Below are 18,233 nucleotides of genomic sequence, written 5' to 3' on the forward strand. Positions count from 1 at the left end.
CTCAGTGTCTGCAGGGACAACTCAGCACCTTGGTCACATCCACCAATGGTCTGGGGGGGCCTGGCTCACCCTCAGGCCAGGTCACCTCTCTGCTGCCTAGGGCACAGAGCTGGTCACTGCCTCCAGGAGACTGAGCACAGCAAGGTGCTGGCCAAGCTGGGGCACCCACCTGCCCCTGCCCTCCAGGCCTTCTCTTGCCATCATGACAGCACCCAGCCCCAGGGACGTGCTCCCAGCACTGCTCCAGGCCTGCTGTGGTGCAGCAGCTTTGCTCAGCCCTTTGGAACCTGGGGAAGGTCTCCAGCAGGTAGGGAAGAGCCAGAGGTTGCCCACGGGGGAATGAGTCAGCTCAGGACCCTCTGAGGCCTCATGTGCAGCCTCCTGCTCCCAGCTGCTCTGCCTCAGCCAGCTGCTCAGGGCTTCCCTTCACGAGGGAAGGAGGATGGCTGTGCTGCACCCAGGGCTTGAAAACCTCCCAGGACAGACAGACAGACAGACAGCACTGCTCTGGCTGCCCAGCCCAGGAAGCCTTCCCCCTCCTCCACCTTGGAAGCCCTGTTCTGGGACATGACACCAGTGGCTGCATCCTCTTTGGGGCTGCCCTTCAAGGAGTCAGAGGCTGCTTTCAGACACCCTTCAGCCTCTTGGCAAGGCTCTGCTCTCCTCTCCTTGGCCCCATGCCCAGGAGAGGTCGATAGGCTCCAGTGACTGCTCTCCAGTTTCTCCACATCCCTCCCCACCTGCAGCCACCTCTCTGCTGCCTCCCACAGCTGCCTGCAGCCTGCAGCCCCCCACAGCTGCCTGCAGCCTGCTGCCCCCCACAGCTGCCTGCAGCCTGCTGCCCCCCACAGCTGCCTGCAGCCTGCAGCCCCCCACAGCTGCCTGCAGCCCCCCACAGCTGCCTGCAGCCTGCTGCCCCCCACAGCTGCCTGCTGCCTCCCACAGCTGCCTGCAGCCCCCCACAGCTGCCTGCAGCCTGCTGCCCCCAATCCTGGGGCAGACCCTCTGGGGGTTGGATGTTCTGTGACCAGAGCCACCCCCTGCCTTGTATTGAGCCTGGTGCCCAGTGCCACCCCCAGCTCCCTTCCAGCAGGGCCTCTGCCCAGCCTCCCCTGCAGGACACTTCAGCAGATGGAGTGAGCTGTGCTTAGGCCACCAGGCAGGGCTCAGGAGCTCATCTTCCATTTTATTTCAAAGTTTAAAAGGCTGCTAAAACCTTCCAGCTCAGGCCCAGTGACCAACACCTGCACCCACCCAAAGCCACCCCCCCCGGGCCCTCCTCTCCACCATCCCTACCCCTCCCAGGACTGTTCCCAGGAGGGAACAGGCCATGCTCTCCCTGTGGAAGGGCAAGGAACAGATTCTTCCAGAGACCATCTGGTCAGCAGCCCAGGGAGGAGCTGAAGGAGGAAGAAGGAAGCAGCTACCAGCTCTAAACGTCAGCAAGAGAGGAGTGGAGATCCCAGCCCATCACAGCCCCCAGCAGGGCCCAAGAGGAGAGCTGCCCAGGTTCCCTGTGGAGCTGCTGGTCCTCCCTCCTGCCCCCAGGGCAGCTGCTGGTCCTCCCTCCCGCCCCCAGGGCAGCTGCTGGTCCTCCCTCCCGCCCCCAGGGCAGCTGCTGGTCCTCCCTCCCGCCCCCAGGGCAGCTGCTGGTCCTCCCTCCCGCCCCCAGGGCAACAAGCTTCTTAAATCCCTCCCGAGCCTCCTCCCAGCCCAGAGAGCAGCCAGGAGGTGGCTGCAGCTAATCCAGCTGCCAAAAACAGGTGCCAAAGAAGGGGTGAGAGGCTCCTGTGGCCTCTGTGCAGCAGTTCCAGCAGTTCTTGTCCTCTCTGCCTGCCCAGGCAAGCTCTGACTTCTGCTTGAGGACGGAGCAGAGCTGGGACTCGTAGCCGCTGTCCCTCACGCTTGTGTGTGTCCTTTGGAGCAGGTCCCTGTCCACGGGCTGCAGCCTGCTCTCCTGGGCACCTGGCAGCATGGAGAGCAGCTGGACATCCCAGTCTGACTCGGAGGAGCTCCTGCTGAGGTCGTGGCCAGCCTGTGTGCTGTGTGGCAGGGGCTGCAGGGGCCCAGGGCACGGCGCCCGCTCCCTGCCGAGGCCTGGCAGGGCAAGCAGCTCAGGTGCTGCTTTCTCTGCTGCTCTGGCACAGAGGGAGCAGCAACATCTGGCTCCAGCCACAGGCAGCTTTGGAGAGGGCAGCTGGCCAGGGGGACAGCTGGTGTGGCTCACGGTGCTCTCCAGGTCAGGACCATGCAGGCTGCTGGGGACCTTCTCACTGTGTCCCAGGAGCTGCCTGCCCTGGCAGCCTGCCCTGCCCCAGCCACGCTGCGGAGGGAACCCCATGGACACAGCTTCAAGGGACCCTGCCCATGGGGTTGGCTCCCCAGGGTGCCAGCAGAGGCACAGGTCCAAACCAAGGGAGCTCTGAGGTCTGCTGGAGAGCTTTGTGCTTAGGGCCAAGCTGCCAGACTCCACCAGAGCAGGCAAGCCTGGCTCGGATGTCTGCCCCGCACCCAGCCCAACATCCACTGGCTCTGACAGCTCACAGGGAGAGAGGCCACCCCCCAGCTCCAGCCTGGGCTTCTTTCCCACCTGGCTGCTCTGCCTGGAGGACAGATGGCGTTTCCTGGGGGCAGGCAGAGCCCCTGCAGGGGGGCTGTCAGACCCTTGCTGTCCAGACGGAGCAGTTCTCTCCCCGCCAGGAGCAGGCACTGCACAACTGCCCCAGCCCAGGCCAGGAGCCAGGCCCAAAGCTGTGTCCCTCACTGCAGCCTCCTCCGTGGTGCCATGCACAGCACAGCCCCTGCTGCTGAGCCCTGCTGCAGCAGGCAGCCCCACAGGGGGGTGCTTTGGGAAGCCCCAGCCTCCTCCAGGGGCAAGGCAGGGGGAGCAGCTCCTGGTCTCCAGGCCGTGGTCACACTCCAGATCAACCAGCAGCTCCACAGCAGCCTGCTCTGGCTGCTCCCTCTCCTTTCCCAGCTCTGCTGTCAGCATCTCAAATCTTCCCAGAACTTGTGCTTGAGGCACCAAGTGTTCCTCTGCCAGGCAGGACCGAGGCACCCTGAGAAGAACCAGCAGTTAGTGCTCACTCCAGGCCCACCAACACCCTCCCCCCAGGCACTGGAAGCCTTTCTGCAGCGTTTGGAGCCCTGCTCAGCAGGGGGGAAGAAACTTTGGAGTGTTGAGGCTCAGCAACCAGTGACACTGCTGCTGGCAGAGGGCACAGGCAGCATGAGAGCCCTCTCAGGCTTCCCCACAGCCCAGGGCCTGGCACAGGAGTGCTGCAGAGCAGCAGGGCTTGTGCTGGACACAGGGACAGAAGAGAAGGGCTCAGCCCATGCTGACGTAGTGCAACCTCCCTGCAGCCAGCAGGGACAGCCCCAGCCCCAGCAGGCTGCTCACAGCCCCAACCAACCTCCCCTGCACTGCTGCCAGCCATGGGGCAGCTCCCAGCTCTCTGGGCAGCCTGGGCCAGGCTCTCCCCACCCTCACTGCCAAACCTTTCTCCTTCTCTCCACTCTCAAGCTCCCTCTTGCCCTTTCCAACCATCCCCCCTTGTCCTGTCCCATCAGGCCCTGCTCAAAGCTCTGTCCCCAGCTCTCTGCTGGGCCCTTGAAGCACTGCAAGGCCACCAGAAGGTCTCCCTGGAGCCTTCTCTCCTGCAGGCTGCCCAAGGCCAACTCTCTCAGCCTGGCTCCCAGCAGAGGGCTTCCAGCCCTGCCAGCACTGCTGTGGCCTCCTCTGGCCCTGCTCCCCCAGCTCCCTGTCTGTGCTGAGGGCTGCAGAGCTGCCCCAGCCCTGCAGGGGGTTGCAGGAACATCTCCCATGGCTCATCTGAGCTTTGCCTGGCAGTTACCAGGCAGGGCCCACAGTCAGCCCCAGCCCTGCTGGCTGAGTCCCTGGGACGAAGCACAAGACAGCAGCAGCAGAGGGGCTCAGGCCCTGCTGCCATGCTGCCCTGGGTGCTTGCAGGCTGCAGGAGCTGGCAGAGGCTGGGACTCACCTGGCTGGGTGGTGCAGGAGGCTGCTGGGCAGCTGGGCGATGAGGCGATCCAGGGCGGCGTAGCGCGAGGGCTCCAGCGCGAAGCGCCTGTGCCGGGGGCTCCGCAGGTGCTGCCGGGGGGCACAGCTCTCTCAGCAACACCCCCTCACAGCAGGGCCAGCTGCACTGCCAGCCCCTCCCCACAGAGGGTCAGCAGCCCCTTCCCCAGGCCTGCAGGAATCCTGTTCCCATAGTGCCTGTGGCGAGGAGCTGCTGCCTGCACCCAGCGGCAGCCTACAGCCTCCCCCTGCAGCAGACTCCAAACACCTTCTGCCTGGCACTGCAGGCTGGGCTCTCAAAGCCATCTTGCTTGGGATCTTCTAGCAGATGAGGAAGCCTCTTCTCACCTTTTAAAGCAGCCTGTGCCCTCTCTTTGCTGCGGGAGAAGCTTCCCACCCGAGGGAGCAGGGAACAGGATGCTCCTTGAGGCTGTCCTGGCCCCCGAGGTGAGCACAGTGCTCCAGTTTCCCAGGGCACTGATCCTGCAGGCCAGGAGGGCAGAGCACAGACACTGTGGCTTTCACCTGACCCTAGGAGCACCACCAAGGCTGTAGGTGCAGCACCCTGGCTCCTTCCAAAGGGGTCTGTACCACTGACATGCTCACTGTGCTAAACCGAGCTGCTGAGTGCCCCCCTCTAGAGCTCTGCATGAGCCCCATGCCAGGGCAGCCTTTACCTCCTGCAGCTCCTCGAAGGTCTCCTGGCAGCACTCACAAAAGCCTCTCCTCCTCTTGGGCACAGTGACTGCTGTGGACCTGGGGCTCTTCTGCCCTTCGCTGGGCACCGGGCAGCCCTCCACAGCCCTGCCAGGCAACAGCAAAGCCCTGCCCTGCCCATGCTGCACAGCACCAGCAGCCCCCAGCTGCCTGCCTGCAGCTCTGACCCAGAGCAGGGCTCCTCTCACCCAGGCAAGAGGTTCTCTGGGTGCCAGGAAGAAGCAGCAGCAGGGCAGCAGCTGGGTTAGAGGCTTGCCCAGGAGGAGCTGCAACCTACCTGGCTCTGCAAGGGTCTGGGAGGCTCTTCAGAGGCTCAAAGGGGCTGCAGCCTTTGGGGGCCAGGAAGTTGAGGCTGGGAAAGCTTTTGAACTGGTGATAGAAGGGTCTGAACTGCCTGAAAGCAGGAGATGAGGACATCAGGACTCTGGCTGGGGTAGTGTGGGCAGAGCTGTCCCTGCCTCAGGGGCTCCAGGTGCTGTCCCCCTTGGGGTTCTGGCCATGGCTGACTTCCATCTGCCTGCTCCAGAGCTTTCCCAGGCCAGCTCCCAGGGACAGCACTGATGAGGGATGCTTTGGGGGGGGATGTTTTGGGCAGGAGGCAGCCTGCTTGCTCACCCCCAGCCCAGTGTGCCCCAAAGCAGAGCCAGTGCAGTGTGCACACAGCAGCAGGGGAAGGATTTGCTTCCCAGAGAGCTCTCCCCTCACACTGCACTGCATGCAGCAGGCAGAACCCAACATCTGAGCCTGCAGCTGCCTCAGGTGTGGTCTCCAGAGTAATGGCCAAGTGCTGTGGGCACTGCTACAGAGCTGTCAGGAACACCACAGAGCAGGGCCCGGGGTGCTGGGTGCTCTAATCGAGTTACAGGCCCTGACCTCATGTTTCAATCTCTCTCCTCACTGCAGAGGGCTCCAGCAGATTAAGTGACCTGCTGAGGATCACAAACAGGATCTGAGCAAGGCACAGACCTCTGGGGCAAGTCTCACTTAACACCTTTCCCCCATGACACATGAGCCACCAGATTGTTTCTCTGTGTTCCACCTGCCTGCCCCTAGGAGAGGGTCAACTTCCCAGCGTGGAGCAGGCTCTGCAGGGAAGCCAGGCTCTGCCTTGTGCCCAGAACACCTCCTGCAGGCAAAACCAGCGAGGGGCTCCTGCCCTGGGGGCCCCTGAGGCTCTGGGGGGTGGCATTTGGAAAGGTGTCACTTACCTGCTTTGGTCTTCGACCTTCAGAAAAGGAGGCTTCAGTTTTCCTGCTGGAAAGAAAGCTGCTGAGAGGCTGCCAGGGTCACATTCATACACTCAGGAACTCACTGAATGGTTTGGGCTGGAAGGGACCTTCCAGATCACCCAGTTCCAACCCCCTGCCATGGGCAGGGACACCTCCCACCAGCCCAGGCTGCTCAAAGCCTCATCCAGCCTGGCCTGGAACACCTCCAGGGAGGAGGCAGCCACAGCCTCCCTGGGCAGCCTGTGCCAGAGTCTCCCCAGCCTCACTCTCAAGAATTTCTTCATCTCCAGTCTCAATTCCTATCTGCTCATCCATTCCCCAGCAGAAGTGGCTGCAGAGCCAGCTTCAGGGGGACTGCTGCCAGCCAGGAAGGGTCAGTGCTGGCCAAGTGCAGCCAGAAGAGCTCTTTGGGTAACCTACAACCACCCCATTCAGAGCACTCAGCAGGATGACCAAACCCTAGGGGCAGCCCAACCAGGGACTGCTTCCACCTCAGAAAGAACATCCAGATGAGTCTCCTGCATCTTTAATGTCTGCTCAGCTCTACCAGGTGCTGGCCTAGCCCCAGGCCTCTGATGCTGACTCAAATCCCAGCACTGTCCCAAGAACAGCCTCAGCCCAGGATGCTGCTGAGCACCAGAGGATTCTGTAAGCAGCAAACTGCAGCAGCAGTTGCACACACCCTGAGCTCTGCATCAGCCCTGCCAGCTCCCTTTTCCCCCTGTCCCTTCACACACCAGCCCAGAGCTCAGGGTGGCTCAGGCCAGGAGGGTCAGCACCAAGCAGTAAGAGCTGCTGGAGACAAACCAAGCTGCGGCAGAGCCAAGCCTGGCATGAGAACACCACTGAAGAGCAGTCTCTGGCCTTCACTTTGTCCCTGAGGAGGGCAGGCAGCAGCTCTGCTTCCTACAGAGGCATAAAAATCTATTAAGGGAGCAGGAAGAGCCTCAGCAGTGCACTCGGAGAAAAGCTTTCCAGTCAGGCTGGGGGCAGAGGCCTCCAGGTCCCTGCTGCCCCAGGGCTGCTGCCTGCAGGGGCAGCCTCATGCTGGGCCTGGCAACGCCAGCACAGACCCAGCCCAGGAGCAGATGAACCCCAGGGCTCCCATGGGGAGCCTGCCTGACCCCAAGACCAAAGCTCTCCTGTCTCCCTGAGGGCCTCTGAGGGCGAGGAGCTTCGTGTCCCGGTGACCCTGGCACCCAGGGCTCCTTTCTGCAGGGAAGCTCAGACCTTGCCCTCCAGGAGGGCTGATCCCACCCTGTGCTCCCCAGCTCCTCCCTCCAGCCTCACCCTGAGCTTGCACCAAGCGTGCTGCTACCTCACCCCAGCAGCTATTTCAGGGCAGGACAGGATTGCTCTGTGCCAGTGCTGCCACGTGCTCAGCACCTCCGAGAGCCAGGCCACAGCTAGGGCCCTGCAGGCAGCGCAGGTCCCAGGCTGCGGCGGCAGGGTGCTGGCAAACGGCTCGGCTGTCACCAGAGTCCCCAAGGCAGGCTTCAGAGCCAGCCTCGATGCAGAGCTCTCAGCTTGCAGAAGACAAGCTGCCTCACCCAACAGCTTTCTGAGCCTCTTCTCACCACCTTCCTCCCCCCCCCAAAGTGGGAAGCGATCTCCCAGGCGCCAGCGGCAGGCTGCAGGTCGGAGCCCGCGCCGGAGCCCACCGAGCGCTCGCTCCCCGGGAGCCCAGGCAGGCAAGGCACAAAGGAGCTGACGTCAGCAGTGCCAATCTGGGTGCCACAATTGGCTCTTGTCTAATTGCAGATGAGAACCTGGTTTCCCCCCCTCTCCCTGCCTGCCTCCTCCTCGGGAAGCGTTATCCCAGGAGCGGTGTCTCAGCAGCACACTGCAGCAGTGAGTGGGCTGGGAGGAACAGGCTCTGCTCTGCAGGATGCATTCTTCTCTGAAACGTGGTTTGGAACCAGAGGATTGAAGGTGCAGAGCCAGCAGCACAGCTCTGGACTGCCCCAGGGTCCTGGGGGTGATGGGGTCCAGCCCCCTGCCTGGATGCCCTCAGCTCTGCCGAGGCTACGGTGAGCACCAGCCAGGGAGTCCCAAGCCCCCCTCAAGCCAGACTGCCTTAACCCTTGGCATATTTGGGGCCGTTGGAGTTTCAGATGGAGTTTTCAGACTCTAAATGAAGCTTCTCTGAGCAGCTCCACAGCCCAGGGTGCACAGGAGCACAGCTCCAGGGCCTACCTTTGTGCATCTTCCATCCGGCCGCAGGGCACTTGGCCTACAGGCAAGAGGGACAGGTTGAGTGTGGCAGGCAGCAGAGGCAGGGCTGCAGCTACCAGTGCCAGGGTGGCATCACAGCAGCCTCACCCACCCCTTCAGAGCTCCTGCAGCAGAGATCACATCACCTCCCCCTGCTATTGTCTCCCAAGCTCCCCAGACTCCGTTTCCATGCGCTGGCACATTCCCTACCTCCTCACTGCCCTCCCCAGGGCATCTGAACCCCCCCAGGAAGGCAGTGCCCAGCTGCACCTGATCTTCCTGTTCCCTCAGTCCCTGAGCAGGCAAAGTCAGCATGATCTGTGCTACAGGTGGCACTGATAACCAAGGGCTGCCTCCTCCTCAGCTGCTTTTGCCCCCACCCTCTGAATTCTGCATCTCCATCCACGAGCAGAAGCAGCACTGGTGGATGGCAGCCTGGGAGGCTGCCCTGCTCCCTGCTGCACTAGCAGGAGAGGAGCTAGAGCCAGGGAATCACAGAACTGGTTAGGAGGGAAGAGACCTTTAAGGTCATCAAGCCCAGCCATGAACCCAACACTACCAAACCCACTGCTAAACCACAGCCCTCAGCTTGGAAACCCCTCCAGGAATGGAGACTCCACCACTGCCCTGGGCAGCCCTGGGCCAGGCCTTGACAGCCCTCAAGGGGAAGAAATTGTTCCTCATGGCCAACCCAAACCTCCCCTGGTGCAACATGAGGCTGTTTCCTCCTGTCCTGTCACCTGTTCCCTGGGAGCAGAGCCCAACCCCCACCTGGCTCCAGGCTCCTTGCAGGGAGCTGCAGAGAGCAATGAGGTCCCCCTCAGCCTCCTTTTCTCCAGGCTGAACACCCCCAGCTCCCTCAGCTGCTCCTCACAGGATTTGCTCTCTAGACCCTCAGGATTCCTTAGAGCTGCAGAGGAATCCTGAGCCCCTCAGGCTGGTTGGGCCAAGTCAGTTACCTCTGGCTTCTGGCAGGGCCTCCTTGCTCCCGAGGCAGCACGCAGCAGCTGCTGAGTGTAGGCCAGCATGTCTGTGCAGGTGGCAGGTCAAGGAGCCAAAGCTCAGCAGCAGGTGAGCTCTGCCCCTCCAGAGGGTGCAGAACAGCTTCCCACACATGCAGGGCAAAAGCAGGGAGCACCCAAGCCTGCCATTGCCCAGCACAGCATTCACCACTGCACGGTTAACCAGCCCAAGAGCAGCCCAAAGGGTGCTTTGAGGGACAGCACTTTGCTGCTCAGCAGAGCTGGGGCCAGCTTTGGGCCCCTGCAGGGACAAAGACTCTGCTGGAATCTTGCAGCAGGCAGAGCCCTGCCAGGCTCAGGACATGGCTGCAGCTCTGCAGAGCTGCTGGGGAGGGTGCAGGAGCAGCAGCTGCCTCCAGCAGGCACCCAGACAGGCCCAGCCACAGCTGTATGTCACTGTCAGCAGCCACTCAGGAACCTTTTACTCCAGACCTATTCTTGGAAGCAGAGTCCCAGCGTCTGCCCTCCCCAGCAGCCCCTCCTCATCCATCACCCGGGCAGGAAGCTCCTTCCAGCACAGCTCCTCCTTACAGCCCCTCCTAATTGAAAAGGACCCAAGGCTGCCATCAGCAGGAGCTGCACTTCCAGGTCAATTAGGAGAAATGAGCTTTTTGGAACAAATTAATGCCCTGCCCAAGCTGTTCACATTTGCCTCAGCACCTTCCAGCACAGCCAGTGCTGCCCTGTGGCAGCAGCAGGCTCCAGGGCAGGGCCTCAGCGCGCGGCGCCCCGGGCTGACACCAGGCAGGCACCAGATGCCTCTTGCAGTTTCTTCCTTCTCCTGTCCCACATTCCTGCTGCCCCCACCTCAGAGAGGCAGCCCAGAAGGATACCATCCACGTGGAGGATCTGCACTCCCCACAGGCGAGCTCTGGCCAGGATGCTGCTGCCGCTGCAGGTGTCCTGCGCAGACAGAGAGGGTTGCCAAGGGCCAGCCCGGAGCAGAGAAGGCTGCAGGAGCTCTAAATCTGGTTCAGAGAGGCTGCTCCTGCTGCCCAACTGACAGACCAGGGCCTGCCTGGCTGTTAAAATCAGGGCACAGCAGAAAAGGTTCCACCTCATGCTTCATCTACCCCAAATTAAGAGGAGCATCTAGGTCAGGCTCTGGGAAGCTGAAGCTGCAGCCAGGATCAGGTGGGCACTGACAGCCTTCTGGCCACTTGTGCTATCAGTGAAGGGATTCCAGAGCAGCCTTTTGCCCCTGCAATGGCTCTTCAGTTCTTTCTAGGCTAAACATTCCTCTAGCAATGGCTCTGTATCGATAATTCTCCTGCTCTGGGCACCCAGATCACCAGGCCAGGCCCTAGGAGTGCCAAGGTGGGCAGATGACAGCTGCAGGCAGAGCGGTGCCCAGCAGCACTGCAGAGCCACAAAGCAACTGCTTCAGACCTTCCTCAGCCCCAGAATCTGCTCCCTTCAGCAGGCAGGTGCCCTGGAGCAGGGGCTGGCAGCGGTTCTGCAGGGCTCAGCAGTCCTCTGAGCACACCCAGCCAGAGCAAAGCCCAAGCAGCTGCTGCTCACCTGATTCTTCATGGCCTTCTGCAGCAGCTCCCTTCCCCTGCTGATCAGGGCCTGCAGAGAGAGGAGCCAAGGACCATGTTAAAGCAGAGAGCTCCCAGGCAGCAGCAAGCTGTCCAGCAAGAGCTGTCCCCAGTGATCCCTGCTCCCTGCTGGGGAGGGGCAGCTGGCCAAGGCCTGCTCCGAGCCAGCAGGGCTGAGCGCCGGCAGGGAGCGCAGGGGCACCGCCGGCTCTGCACCCAGCAGCTGCTCAGCCAGGGCTGGGCTTCTGCTGAGCAGCAGTGACAGCCAAGAGGAAGCAGCAACTCAGCTCAGAAACTGCCTGCCACATCCCACCAGGCTGGCAGGGGCTAAGGAGCACCCTTGGGCAGGCTCCTTCCCGGGGAGAGAGCCTCAGCTGCAAGCCAAGAGCCAGCAAGGCTCAGGGGGCAAACGCCCTGAGCGGTGACACCCCTGCACCAGCTCAGGCTCACCACCCACAGGAGCCCAGACCCAGCTGGCAGAGATGCCAGAGGCTCTCCCCACAGCCACAGCTTCCACCAGACACCAGCAGTGGTTGGAGCTTTGGCCACCAGCACTGCTGCCCAGAGAGCCCCAGCAGGGTGAGCAGCAGCCACAGAAACCCCTCCTGGGAGCCACATCCCAATGGCCTTGCCCTGCCCACATCTGGGAGCACCCAGAGCCTGCAGCTCCCTTGTCCTCTCCACACAGGGTTGGAAAAGGCCCTTGAGATCCTCCAGCCCAGCCACTCTCCAGCTCTAGCAAGGCTGGGGCTAAACCATGGCCCCCAGCACAGCTCTGTGGCTTGGAAACACCTCCAGGGATGGGGATTCTCTGGCTTTGCCAGACACACCTCTGAGTCAGGAGGATCACTTGTCCTGCTGGGAGGCCAGCCAAGGCCTCTCCTCCCTCTGCCCTTGGAGCAGATGTCCTTGTTACAGAGGCACAGAGTGCACCCTCAGCAAGTCCAGCAACCACACCAAGCTGTGTGGTGCAGCTGGGAGGCTGGAGGGAAGGGATCATAGAGTGGTTAGGGTTGGAAGGGACCTCAAGGATCATCCAGTTCCAACCCCTCATCCATCCAGAGGGACCTGGGCAGGCTGCAGAGCTGGGCCCAGGACAGCCTCAGGAGGTTCAACAAGGCCAAGGGCAAGGTCCTGCAGCTGGGGCAGGGCAATCCCAGGCACAGATCCAGGCTGGGCAGGGACTGGCTGGAGGGCAGCCCTGGAGAAAAGGCCTTGGGGGTGCTGGGGGAAAAGCTCAGCAGGAGCCAGCAGGGAGCACTTGCAGCCCAGAGAGCCAAGCAGAGCCTGGGCTGCAGCAAGAGAAGTGTGGCCAGCAGGGCAGGGAGGGGATTCTGCCCCTCTGCTCCACTCTGCTGAGACCACAGCTGGAGCTCTGGGGCCAGCTCTGGAGCCTCTGTGCCAGGAAGGCTCTGGAGGGGCTGGAAGGTGTCCAGAGCAGGGCCAGGAGGAGGAGCAGAGGGCTGGAGCTGCTCTGCTGTGAGCACAGCCTGAGGGAGTTGGGGTTGTGCAGGCTGGAGAGGAGAAGGCTCCCAGGAGACCTCATTGTGGCCTTCCAGGATCTGCAGGGGGCTGCAGGAAAGCTGGGGAGGGACTTTTGAGGGTGTCAGGGAGGGATAGGACTGGGGGGGATGGAGCAGAACTGGAAGTGGGGAGATTGAGATTGGCTGTGAGGAAGAAGTTGTTGCCCAGGAGGGTGGTGAGAGCCTGGCACAGGCTGCCCAGGGAGGTGGTGGAAGCCTCCTGCCTGGAGGTGTTTGCAGCCAGGCTGGAGGTGGCTGTGAGCAACCTGCTGTGGTGTGAGGTGTCCCTGGGCATGGCAGGGGGTTGGGACTGGCTGAGCCTTGAGCTCCCTTCCAGCCCTGGCAGCTCTGTGCCTCTCAGAGGTGTGCCATGGGCACCTGAGGGGACAGTGCTGTGCACACACAGGGTGCCAGTGTGACCAGAGCCAGAGCAAACCCCCCAAAACACTTGCTCAAGGAGGGAACAACCTCAGCTTCCAACACCAGTCCCATTTCCACTCTTTAGATCCCTTGGGCCAATCTCTGAGGTGGCCCAAACCTGCAGAGCTCTTACAGTGTCTGGTGGCTTCTGCTGAGGTCTGGTGTGGGGTCCTTTGGAGGCAGAGGCCATCAGGCTTGGGGCTTTTGCACCTCCTGATGTTCCATTGCTCTGCTTCTCAGGCTGGGCCCTGGCTCTGTCTCGTTTGGCTTCCCTGCTGCTGGACACCACACAGCTGACTTCTTTGCTCAGGAAGCTTTCAGTCACCTGCAGCGAGGGACAGAAGAGAGCAGCTCTGCAACCACCCAAGCCTGAGCTGGGAGTGCCCTGCTGAGCACCAACCCTGCCTGTGGCTGAGCCCCAGGCACAGCAGAGGGGCTGCTGGCAGGGCTCATCTCCTCCCTGCTGGCTGCCAGGAGAGGAGTCCCTGCCCTGCTCAGAGTGCCTGCCCTGGAGACACTCTGTGAGCCACCACCAGAACCCCCAGGCTGACCTCCCTGACTGCCCACCCTCAGCTGCTCCTCAAGCAATGGCTCCAGAAACAGCTGAGGAGAAGGCCCTGGCACAGCCCCATGGAGTGCTTTGGGTGGGATGGGACCTTCACAGCTCATCCAGCCCAGCCCCAAGCAACCTGACCTGGGATGGGTGCCAGGGATGGGGCTTCCAACAGTGCAGCAGTGTGCAGGAGCCATCCTCAGCAGAGCAGGAGACTGCAGCCAATGGAAGTGGGCAGGCAGCCAAGCAGCAGGGCAGCAGGAGCCTGGGGGAGCAAACCCCAGGCACCTCCCTCTGCAGGGGACAGAGGTGGAACCCCAGGATCTGGGATGCTGACTTACAGGAAACCCAGCAGAAGGCAGAGAGCTGTGGTGCAGAGGTGGGAAGCCCCCAGGAAGACAAAGCTCTGAGCAGTCTGAAGTGGCTCTGCTGCACTCCAGCACCCCTGGAGCCCCTGAGCCACGAGCAGCACTGCAGCCTGCCCTGCAAGGGTCATGCAGGAGGCTGCAAGCACAGCAGAGAGCAACCCAAAGTCTCCCCAGGCCAACTAATGCTCCAAGGGGTTACCACCCTCACACCCAGGCTGAGTTCAAGGCACCCAGGGCAAGCCAAGGCCTTAAGGTGTCCTTGACTTTGAGGAACAGGCCCTGGGTCTACACATCCCTGCTGGAGCTCCATCTCTGCAACCACTGCAGGGCTGGGGCTGTGAGCAGCCTGCCCGAGGTGCAGAGCTCCCTGCAGGGGGCTTGGGCTGGATGACCTCTGGGGGTCCCTCCCAACCCAGTCTGGGACTCTCTAAGAGCTGCTCTACAGGTGGGTGGCCAGGGGGGGCCTGAATTTAGCACCTCCACAGGAGCAAGAGGAATGGGAACTCCACTCCTGCCAGTGCACTCCCAGGGGAAGGGGATCCAGGCCTCACCCAGAGGGTGGCTCTCAGGGGCCCATGGCCAAGTGGAGGCCAGGGACAAGTGGAGTCCCTCAGGGACCAGCTCTGGGACCAGGCTTGGTTAACAGCTCTGTTGGTGCCATGGAGAGTGGCACTGAGTGCACCCTGAGCAGGTCTGAGATGGCAACAAGCTGTGGTGCTGACAGCTGGAGGGAAGGATCCATCCAGAGGGACCTGGGCAGGCTGCAGAGCTGGGCCCAGGACAGCCTCAGGAGGTTCAACAAGGCCAAGGGCAAGGTCCTGCAGCTGGGGCAGGGCAATCCCAGGCACTGATCCAGGCTGGGCAGGGACTGGCTGGAGGGCAGCCCTGGAGAAAAGGCCTTGGGGGTGCTGGGGGAGGAGAAGCTCAGCAGGAGCCAGCAGGGAGCACTTGCAGCCCAGAGAGCCAAGCAGAGCCTGGGCTGCAGCAGCAGAAGTGTGGCCAGCAGGGCAGGGAGGGGATTCTGCCCCTCTGCTCCACTCTGCTGAGACCACAGCTGGAGCTCTGGGGCCAGCTCTGGAGCCTCTGTGCCAGGAAGGCTCTGGAGGGGCTGGAAGGTGTCCAGAGCAGGGCCAGGAGGAGGAGCAGAGGGCTGGAGCTGCTCTGCTGTGAGCACAGCCTGAGGGAGTTGGGGTTGTGCAGGCTGGAGAGGAGAAGGCTCCCAGGAGACCTCATTGTGGCCTTCCAGGATCTGCAGGGGGCTGCAGGAAAGCTGGGGAGGGACTTTTGAGGGTGTCAGGGAGGGATAGGACTGGGGGGGATGGAGCAGAACTAGAAGTGGGGAGATTGAGATTGGCTGTGAGGAAGAAGTTGTTGCCCAGGAGGGTGGTGAGAGCCTGGCACAGGCTGCCCAGGGAGGTGGTGGAAGCCTCCTGCCTGGAGGTGTTTGCAGCCAGGCTGGAGGTGGCTGTGAGCAACCTGCTGTGGTGTGAGGTGTCCCTGGGCATGGCAGGGGGTTGGGACTGGCTGAGCCTTGAGCTCCCTTCCAACCTTACCAAGCCTGTGATGACATTGGACAAGAAAGCAGAGGACAGCCAAGGGGCTGCAATGATTTCCAAGCCATGTGGCAGCCACACAGGGAAGTATCTGACAGCTGGGAGCAAGGAGCCTGAGAGCAGAAGTTGCAAGGCTAAAGAGACACTGCAAGGAGGTTGTCCCTGAGCACCATTGGCACAGCCAAAGGAGGACACAAAGCACTCAGCAAGTTCAGCACCAAGGTGTGATCAAAGGAGAAACATCAGACCAGGGTCCCCTGTGTGCCCCCACAGCCAGCACAGGATGCTGGTGGCTGAGGTACAGCACCCACAGCAACTAAGGGAGGTTGGACAGCTGTGACTCAAGGAATGTATGGGGTGGGGATGAGAAACCTGCCTGCAACAGCAGCAGCTGCTAGAGCCTCTGTGTGCTGAGGGGTCAGAAGGAAAACAATGAGGAAACAGCTCCAGCCCCCAGGACCCCCCTGCCCCCTCCAGGCTGCAGCCTAGGTGACTGAAGTGATAGAATAGAATGAACCAGGCTGGAAGAGACCTCAGAGATCATCCAGTCCAACCTCTCCCCCAGCACCATCTGAGCAACTCAACCATGGCACCAAGGGCCTCAGCCAGGCTCTTCCTAAACACCTCCAGGGATGGGGACTCCACCACCTCCCTGGGCAGCACATCCCAGTGGCCAATCTCTCTTGCTGGGAAGAACTTTCTCCTCACCTCCAGCCTGAACCTCCCCTGGCACAGCTTGAGACTGTGTCCTCTTGTTCTGGTGCTGCTTGCCTGGCAGAAGAGCCCAACCCCCACCTGGCTCCAACCTCCCTGCAGGGAGTTGCAGAGAGCAAGAAGGTCTCCCCTGAGCCTCCTCTTCTCCAGGCTAAGCAACCCCAGCTCCCTCAGCCTCTCCTCCCAGGGCTGTGCTCCAGACCCCTCCCCAGCTTTCTTGCCCTTCTCTGGACACCTTCCAGCAGCTCAACCTCTTTCCTGACCTGAGGAGCCCAGAGCTGGACACAGGACTCCAGGTGTGGCCTCAGCAGTGCTGAGCACAGGGCACAAGGACTTCCCTGCTCAGGGCTCTGGGAGAGGACACAAGGGATTGCTGAGCAAAACCAGCACTGAGGAAACCCAAGGGGGCCGTGGGGGATGCCACAGGGATCTGCCCAGCAACAGCTCCACAGGGGGAAGGGTGCAGATGGCTGTCCTGGGAAAGCCAGGAGCAAAGCACACAGCTACAGGACAGCAGAGCCTTGGCTGCTGCCACCCTGCTCTACACCTGCTTTGCTCTCCAGGAAAGCCTCACAGGCTCCTTAAACAATTCAGCTGCCACAGGCTGTTGTGAGGCATGAGGGAGAACCAGGCAACCAGTTACCACCAAACCAGGGGGGTGCCCCCATGGCCAGAACCAGAGAATCACAGAATCACCAAGGTTGGAAGAGACCTCAGAGCTCATCCAGTCCCAGCTGTCACCCAACACCTCCTCACAACTGAACCATGGCTCCAAGTGCCACATCCAAGCCCCTCTTGAACACCTCCAGGGCTGGGGACTCCACCACCTCCCTGGGCAGCACATCCCAGTGGCCAATCTCTCTTGCTGGGAAGAACTTTCTCCTCACCTCCAGCCTGAACCTCCCCTGGCACAGCCTGAGACTGTGTCCTCTTGTTCTGGTGCTCTTAGGACCAAGCAATCAGTTCCCCTTCCCTAGAAGGCACTTCTGAGGCCAGGCAGCCAGTTACCCCCACCCAGAGGTGCTGCCAGAGCCACAGAAGTGCTGTGCTTGCAAAAGCCCTTTCAGATCCCCGAGTCCAATCACTACCCCAGCACTGCCAGGGCACCACTAACCCCTGGCCCTCAGCACCACGTTGCCACTGCTTTGGAACCCCTCTGGGCATGGAGACTCCACCACTGCCCGGGCAGCCTTGGCTAGGTCTTGAGAACCCTCAAGGGGAAGGAATTGTTGCTCATGGCCAACCCAAACCTCCCCTGGGGCAACCTGAGGGCATTTCCTCTTGTCCTAACAAGCGAGAAACCTGGGAGAAGAGCCCAACCCCCACCCGGCTCCCTCCTCCTTGCAGGGAGCTGTAGAGCGCAAGGAGGTCTCCCTCAGCCTCCTCTTGCCCATGCTGAGCAGCCCCAGCTCCCTCAGCTGCTCCTGCAGGGCTGACCAACCAGCTGCACCCCAGCGGCCAGCACCAGCAGACAAGAGGGAGCAGCTCCCCCCGCAGTGCTCTCAGGCAGGACCACGCTGCCCGGCGGCCCCAGGAGGGCTCTCGAAAGAGAGGCAGGGAGGGGAAGAGGGCGGCCGGCGCTGGAGGACGCGCTCCGGGCCCCGGCCCCCGGCCCCGGCCGGCGCTGGAGGACGCGCTCCGGGCCCCGGCCCCCGGCCCCGGCCGGCGCTGGAGGACGCGCTCCGGGCCCCGGCCCCCGGCCGGCGCTGGAGGACGAGCTCCGGGCCCCGGCCCCCGGCCGGCGCTGGAGGACGAGCTCCGGGCCCCGGCCCCCGGCCCGCGCTGGAGGACGCGCTCCGGCCCCCGGCCCCGGCCGGCGCTGGAGGACGCGCTCCGGGCCCCGGCCCCCGGCCCCGGCCGGCGCTGGAGGACGCGCTCCGGGCCCCGGCCCCCGGCCCCGGCCGGCGCTGGAGGACGCGCTCCGGGCCCCGGCCCCCGGCCCCGGCCGGCGCGCTCGGAGCACCGAGAGGGGCCAGGCCGCATCGACGCCAAAGCGACCGAGAAGATCAAGAAGCCAGCGGAACAAAGGAGCAGAGAGAGAAGGAGCGCAGCGATGGAGGCGGGGCCGCCGCGGCGGCAGGCAGCCCCGGGAGCGGGGAGGCTCCGCCGCCGCCGCCGCCGCCGCCGCTCACCCCTCCGAGCCGCCCGATGGCCGCCGCCAGCTCCCGCGCGTTCCGCCCGCTCGGCAGGTCGAGGTAGAAGGACTTCCCACGCAGAGGCCGGGGGGCGGCCGGGCCCAGACCCTCCATGGCTGCCGGGCCGGCACCCGCCGCCACCGTTTAAACGCCTGCTCCGCCCCTAACGGCGGGGCTACGGCGGCCGCGCGGGGACACGCCCCGC

General features: G+C 62.7%; 1 protein-coding gene across 1 annotated transcript; it reads right to left on the reverse strand.

Moving 5' to 3' along the window:
* Positions 1-1,741: 1,741 nt before the first annotated feature.
* On the reverse strand, positions 1,742-18,142 carry DBF4B (DBF4 zinc finger B). The gene is made up of 12 exons (XM_054176632.1): positions 18,026-18,142; positions 12,839-13,030; positions 10,743-10,793; positions 10,055-10,124; positions 9,159-9,229; positions 8,182-8,218; positions 5,965-6,007; positions 5,034-5,150; positions 4,717-4,843; positions 4,002-4,111; positions 2,837-3,059; positions 1,742-2,689 (listed from the first exon to the last, which is right to left on the reverse strand). Exons 1-12 carry the CDS (start codon positions 18,140-18,142, stop codon positions 1,742-1,744), a joined length of 2,106 nt encoding a protein of 701 aa, XP_054032607.1.
* Positions 18,143-18,233: the final 91 nt, after the last annotated feature.

The sequence above is a fragment of the Dryobates pubescens genome, chromosome 36, assembly GCF_014839835.1.
Source record: "Dryobates pubescens isolate bDryPub1 chromosome 36, bDryPub1.pri, whole genome shotgun sequence".
Classification (NCBI taxonomy): Eukaryota; Metazoa; Chordata; class Aves; order Piciformes; family Picidae; genus Dryobates; species Dryobates pubescens.

Coding starts and splice junctions, on each gene's coding strand:
- DBF4B (XM_054176632.1), bottom strand. CDS start 18,142: ATGGAGGGTCTGGGCCCGGCCGCCCCCCGGCCTCTGCGTGGGAAGTCC. Junction 13,031..18,025: donor CCATCGGGCGGCTCGGAGGG/GTGAGCGGCGGC, acceptor CCCTCGCTGCAG/GTGACTGAAAGCTTCCTGAG. Junction 6,008..8,181: donor CGGATGGAAGATGCACAAAG/GTAGGCCCTGGA, acceptor TCTTTCCAGCAG/GAAAACTGAAGCCTCCTTTT.